Source organism: Chrysochloris asiatica, unplaced genomic scaffold, assembly GCF_000296735.1.
Source record: "Chrysochloris asiatica unplaced genomic scaffold, ChrAsi1.0 scaffold00034, whole genome shotgun sequence".
Classification (NCBI taxonomy): Eukaryota; Metazoa; Chordata; class Mammalia; order Afrosoricida; family Chrysochloridae; genus Chrysochloris; species Chrysochloris asiatica.
Window position 1 is genome coordinate 2,801,956 of NW_006408552.1, and position 6,943 is coordinate 2,808,898.

Here is a 6,943-nt window from a genome sequence, read left to right on the forward strand (position 1 = left end):
ATGCTTCTTGTAGACACCACCCAAGGGTAGGGTCGCTCTAAAGCCTGGCAGGGGCCGACTTCCCCAGCCCTCTGATGCCCAGATAGTCACGCTGGGCTTTTTCACGTGAACGTCCGCTGGGCAGACAGCGGCCCTGCATGGTGGCCATGGGGAAAAGCCTGTCTGTCCTCCACCCTTGTTCTCCGAGAGCTGTCTGGGAGCCTGCTTCCCACCCCATCCCCCAGGGAACCTAAGAGCACCTATCTTTCCTGGGGTTCTCCTCACCAGCGCTGGCTCTGCTGCTGGGTGGCTCACACGGCATGGCGCAGTGGCTCGCTCTCAGGCATCCTGAGTGTGTCTGGCTCCCAGCACCTGTTGTTGTTTTCTGTGCCATGGAGTCGGTTCTGACTCATAGCGACCCTGTACAGGGTTTCCAAGGCTGTAAATCTTTATGGGAGCAGAAAGCCTCATCCTTCTCCGTGGAACACCTGGTAGTTTTGAACTGCTGACTCTGAGGTTCACAGTCCGATTTGTAACCACTACCACAGCTCCTTAGAGAGTGCGTTTTGTTTGGCATCCCAGCTGCTGCTTATGAGCAGCAGGTGAGGGCTCGCCCCCGCCCACTTGCCCACAGGTGAGCAGCTGCAGCGAGTAAGCCATGTCACACAATACTGGAAGACGAGCGTTGTTTTGTTTTGTTTTGTAACTTTGAGAGTTTTATTTGCAGCGAGGAGGTTCCAGGCCCCCAGGTTTCCCTGCCCTTGCTGCGTCCCCCAGCTCAGGGGGTCAACGTATGACTGGGCTGTCACTGAGAAGCTGAAGGAACTTCAGGTTTTTCACTGATTCCATTCTCCAAGCTCCCAAGGTTTTTCACTGATTCCATGCTCCCAAGACACAGGCATCTTGGGGGAAATTCACCAAAGAAATGGATACAGCTGAAAATTGTTGGAACTGGGACCAAAATTCTTTTAGCTCACATGACACCCGCCCCCTAAAAACCGACTAATTAAATAACCAACATGGAGGAAGGAGAGAGAGCTGAGGTGCATCATCAAGCCCTGCAAGGTGTCAGGTCAGATGGACTTCTTTAGGAGCTTGAGCCCCGCTAAGTCCCAGTGAGTGGCAGGCCGGTCCCCCGCTGCTGGGCCCCCAGGTGGCGCTCATGTTGGTGCTCAGAGCGGTCTGCCTTGGAAAGAGAGGGCAATGTTGAGGAGTTCCTGGCCCAGGTCCTGTTGCCGCCCTCCGGAGCAGAACTCGGGGGACAGCTCCCTGAAGGTGGCGCAGATGCGGCGGGCTGTGATGTGTCTTCGGTGGATGGCGTGCTGCCACTCGTGCCGCGCCGCACCCGAGAGCACAAGCAGAGACCTGCGGGGCAAGGTGATGTCCACCTCCACATCCTGGCACAGGACGGACCGGCTGAAGGCCATCACGCCTTCCACCAAGGGCTCCAGGGAGCCTGGGGGCGCTGGACAGAGCAGAAGGCTGCCAGGTGCCTCGTGAGACAGAGAGAGCACTGTGGGGGACAGCAGGTTGAGGCTGACCAGCCGCTCCCCCCACAGCCAAGTGTCATCCAGATGGGGGTCGATGGCCGAGCCCCACTCAGGGCAGTAGTCCAGGTTACATTGCTCGACAGGCCGGAAGTCCTCCAGGCCGGGGTAGAGGCTCATTCTCTGCACGACCTCCCGGCTAAAGCTAGGCAGGCCTCTGAAGCCAGCAGCTTTCAGCTTCCGTTTCCGAAAGTTGACTTTGGGGCCGTAGTCCTGAAGGGTGAGAACAAAAAGGTTCTGGAGAAGAGTGGAGTTTACCAAAATGACAACCCTGGGCATCCATGGCAGTGAGCAGGAGGTGACGAGGGAGGCAGGCAACCAAGGATCAAGAAATGCCAGCGCGAGCATCAGGTGGCAGTATGCGCCAAGGGCAAACACCAAACAGGGAAGGGATGTGAGGTGCTGAGGGAGAGGTAGTCTTCACCTTGGGTCCCCAGAAAGCAGAGTTAGAAACAAAGTTTATTCTAGAATGAGATCCCCAAGAGTGGGGATATGGGAAACATGATCAGGGAGGGAGAAGTCAGTTCAAGGCCACATTAGGGAGCTGGTCAGCCCGGGGTCAACTGAGGTTCCACACCATTCAGAAGAACAGGTACCATAGAACCCAGTGTTCCAATCACAAATAACGTTCAAGAGAAGCCTATGTCCACACAAAAACATAAACACGATGGAACAGTACCAGTAGGGAGGTATACACACCTTAGAATAATGAACCATTTGAGATCAAAAGCGCAAGCATTTACCCCAGGACAGAGCTCAGAAGGGGTAGGAGAGAAGAATGGAAACAGGAAACACAGGGAAGAAGTGGGAGGAGAGACGGCTGTGGCACTTGAGGGAGTGAAATCAATGAGATGATAAAAAAAAAAAAAAAATGTATATGAATTATTAGATGGAAAATGATTACTCAGTAAGACTTCACCCATTCACAATAAGAATAGTAATTAAAAAAAGAGATACACAAATGTTCCTAGGAACCTTATGCACTGCTAGAAAACAGAACTAGCCTACATATTTATCAACAATGATTCGATAAGCAAAAGGTGGCAGATGCAGACAATACATTCAGCTCTAAAAGGAGTAATATTCTGACACAGCTACAACAAGAAAGAACCTTGAAGGTAACGATGCTGAGGGAAAGGAGGACCCCCTAGTATATGATTCCAAACTGGGCAAATCCACAGACAGGCTCAGGGGAGAGAACGGGGGATGACTGCTAATGGGTACCAGGCTCCTTTCCTGAGTGCTCTGAAACTGCCCAGCAATGGTGCTTGCACAGCATTGTGAATGTACAAAAACTCACTCAAGCTCACGTGAAAAGGGTGTGTGAGCAAAATAGGCAACATTAGGGAGAAGCTTTGTAGCTGCTCCTCTCAGCACCACAGCCTGAAAAACTCGTTACTATTAAGTGTAATTCCAACTCCCAGCCACCCTGTATAGGGTTTCCAAGGAGCAGTGGGTGGGCTTGAACTGCTGACCTTGTGGTTTGCAGTCTAGTGCTGATCCTACAGTGCCACAGTATAGAATCTGAGGAACAGAGAGGGAAGCATTTGTCCACCACCTTGAGGTTTGTGTTAACGTCTATATCCCAGGTGCTGGGAGTATGCAGGCCAGGGGCACCCACCCCAGGAAGTGTGATACTGAGGGAGGTGGGACAGGAAGTCTGTGGGCAGGGGAGGAGGTGCAAGACAGAGACGTCCCGAGGTGGCACCTCAGTTCCAGAACAAGCAGGCCTGCCTGAGGAGACCCTCCCTAAAGGACAGCACGGAGGAGCCAGGTGGAGCTGCGGCAGCCATGATGAGCTGCAGGCACACGAAACACTGAAAAGGCCACTGTGCCTGTCGCCGGAAGTGAAGGCTGGGCTGGTGGGGTGGGAGTGGCCCGTCAGCAGGGTCGTCTGTAGAGATGGGAAACATTAGCGGATTTGTGACAGAGACATGACAGGTTTGAAGGGTCATATTCCTGCCATACTGAACAGGAACTGAAGAGGAGCAAGTGTTAAGAGCGGGAAACCACTGCAGGCAGGAGAGTTGGAGGCTGGACTCCAGGGGGCAGCAGTGGGGAAGCTGGGAGGTCAGGTGCTCAGACGTAGGGCATGCTCCGAAGGAAACACTGACTGAATTACCAGTGAGACATGAGAGAGGGAGAGAAATGGGGGTCAAGCCCAAGGTGTCTGGGCTGAGCAGGTGGAAAAAAGAATTTGTGGTTCTGGGGTCCGCTGTGAGGGGATAGGAGAACAAGCCCGTTTTAGGGTCTGAATGCGCCGGAGCTCATCTGATTTCAGAAGCTAAGCAGGGATGGGCCTGGTTAGTACTTGGATGGGAGACCATGTGGGAATACCAGGTTCTGTAAGCTTTGGAGTCCTGGTGTGGTGCTGTGGGTCAATGCGCCAGACTGCAAAGCCGTTTGAACTGCAAGGTCAGTGGTTCAAGCTCACCAGCTGCTCCTCGGAAACCCTATACAGGGTCGTTATGGGTTGGAACCGACTCGATGGCACTTTACAACAACAACGAAGCACAGGAGAAGCTCCTCTCAGAGTGAAAGCCATGACACTGAGCTCACCGACAGAGTGAACCCAGAAGGAAGAGAAGAGACCCAGGGACTGGGCCTGGGCATGCACCAACCTGAGGAAGCAGCAGAGGCCTGAGGGGAGTGGCCAGTTGTGCAAAGAAAGTGTTTCCAAGGGAAAAGTGTGGTTAACTGCAGGGACCACTGGAGATGGGTGGGCTGAGGCCTGAGGCTGGGCTTGGGCCATGGCCATGGCGGGCAGATCTTTGAAGGTGTGACAAGAAGGGGCAAAGATCAGGAAGATAAGCAACTCCTCTGAGGAATTTTGGCCGCAAAGAAGAATGAGCCTCTGGGCATGCTAGTGGCAAAGACCCAACAGAGGGCAGAGCCAGCCTAGCGCAGGAGACAGTGGGAACTCTGTGGCCTTCAGGAGAGGGGCAGGTGAGGACAGGGGGCCTGGGAGAGACGCACAGACAGGTGTGCTGCTATCTGCCCGGCAACTTGAGGTCCACCATGCTCTGAGGGTGATGAGGGAGGGTGAGCAGGAGAAAAGGCCAGTGTGACCCTCGTGGGAGGGGATCTGTCATCGGCTGCTGCCAGGAACAGGCAGAGTAGCCAGGTGGGCTTCACCGAGGTCATGGTTTAACAGAGGAGACTGAGGAAGTAGACTGTGGTAAGTGGTCCTGGCGTTGAAACTGGGAAAGCGAAGACAAGAGGGGCAGGGCAGGGTGGAAGGGCCACAGGTATCAGTGGGATTGAGGGTTTCCAGGTAGCAAAGAGTGAGGTAGGAAAAGGGGGTGGTCTGAAGGAGGAGGAGGCCTGGGACTTCAAGGTGGGAAGATCAGCAGGAACGTGTGCAGCCAATCGGGAGAGAGACCGTACAAGGCAGATCTACTCTGTCCCACTGGGCTGCTCAGTCAGATGGCCCTGTTAGCAGTGGGTACAGTGGTGGCAGCCACAAGTCTTCCTTCAGGACATCTCAGAAGCCAGCTGAGAAGAGTGGCACAGCGCGGGCACTTGGAGCAGCCCCCTGGATTTTGAGCTTCATGTTGTTCTGTTGGGATGCTGAGCGGACTCGGCTGTTCATCCCTCCCACACACTACCGCTAGTACCGTCAGTTATGGGAAGCTGGCCCACTCATGAACGGTCCTGGGGGAAGTGCTCAGTGAGGTGGGAGAAGGGGCCTACAAACCCTCCACCCCGAGCTCCAGCCGGCACACCTGCTTCCTCCGTCCAGACTGTGAGAGCTTCCAGGGGTCCCGGTCCATCAGCCGTACCAGCTCAACTTCTTCCTCCCGGGTCACAAAGTCTTCTATCAGCATCACGCCCGGGAAGGGGAAAGCCCAGCCTTCAAAGTCTGACTCCTCGGCGCCAGCTGCCCAGCCCGTGTGGGAGCAGTACACAAAACGGTCAGGCTTCTGGTAAACACATACACACACACACATACACACACAGGGGTGCTGGAGTGGTCGCAGCTACCCTGCAGGGACAGTCCAGCCTCCCCGCCTTTCTTGTCTGTAAACTTGATGAAGTCCGGTGCCCTCCAGCCCTCTCGCTCTCTGACATCACCTCAGGACCTGCAGAGCAAGCCATGTCCCAGAGCCACCTGGGAAGGCAGCTGGAGTTTGGAAGCAGGAACACAGACACGTTAAATGCTGTCATGTCAGTTCCTACTCATAGCGGGTTTCCAAGGAGAGGCTGGTGGATTTGAACCACTGACCTGTGGTTACCAGCCCAATCCTTAACTCAGTGCGTCACCAGAGCGTCTTAGATCTGGAACCCGCCTACTGCCATTGAGTCAGTTCCGCCTCACAGTGACCCCTATAGGATTTCTAAAGCTGTAAATCTTTATAGGCTTTGCAGAAAGCCTCATCTTTCTCCCAAGGAATGGTTGGTGGGTTTGAAGTGCCAACCTTGCAGTTAGCAGTGCTTATCCTACAGCGCCACAACAGAACAGAACGTGGAGGTGCTCAATTCGGCCCTTCCTCTTTCCTCCTCTGTAAGGAGTCCTGGTGTGGTGCTGTGGGTTAATGCGCCAGACTGCAAAGCCGTTTGAACTGCACGGTTGGTGGTTCAAGCTCACCAGCTGCTCCTCGGAAACCCTATACAGGGTCGCTATGGGTCAGAACCGACTTGACAGCACTTCACAACAACAAAAGGGCAGCGCATCCTCAGAGTCATGGCCACTGCGTCTATACTACAGACAGGTAAATGAGGCTCAGCAACAATGAACTGCCAAGAGGTTGGAGAGCCAGGAACAGCTGCCAGCCCCACAGTCCCCATGTCACTGCAGGGCACCTCCAGGGGTTCAAGGACCAGGTGAGACCCAGCCCTGAGGTGCTGGGACTCCGCAGAGGGGGAGCTGCGTGTGCTGGGGAGCTGGAGGGGGAGAAGCCTTTCAGCCAAGGTGGGTGCTTCCGGGGGTCTCCCTGGAGGCCCACTACTGAGGTTGCTCTTCAAAACTGAAGAGAACTTGCAGCTCACAGACAACCTCCCATTGTGGCACCTTCGGGATGTGCCTGTGGTTTCGGGACAAGGCCAACACAAGAGCAGCCCCAGCAGGGCCAGCCCAGGGCATTTTCTGCTCAGCACAGCCCTCCTCTGATTGCAGCCTTTGCCCAGAGCTCCCGGTAGCATTGGACACAGGCCCTGCTGACGTTGTAGGATAATCACTGGACTGCTAACCACAAGGTCAGCACTTCAAACCCACCAGCCATTTCCTCAGAAGAAAGATGAGGCTTTCTGCTCCTGTAAAAGATTTACAGCCTCGGAAACCTTATGTGGTGGTTATGGACCACGGAGTCGGTTGCAAGTCATAGCGACCCTGTACAGGGTTTCCGAGGCTGTAAATCTTTACGGGAGCAGAAAGCCTCATCTTTCTCCTGTGGAACAGCTGGTAGTTTCAAACTGCT

At 54.5% G+C, this 6,943-nt stretch overlaps 1 protein-coding gene across 1 annotated transcript in view; it reads right to left on the reverse strand.

Moving 5' to 3' along the window:
* Positions 1 to 1,151: 1,151 nt before the first annotated feature.
* Positions 1,152 to 6,943, reverse strand: part of ALKBH4 (alkB, alkylation repair homolog 4 (E. coli)) — an 8,885-nt gene continuing 3,093 nt past the window's right edge. The window contains exons 2-3 of the mRNA XM_006859675.1: positions 5,252 to 5,449; positions 1,152 to 1,739 (exon numbers count right to left, since the gene is read on the reverse strand). Coding sequence (XP_006859737.1) covers positions 1,152 to 1,739; positions 5,252 to 5,449 — 786 coding nt within the window. The remainder of the gene's footprint in view (positions 1,740 to 5,251; positions 5,450 to 6,943) is intronic.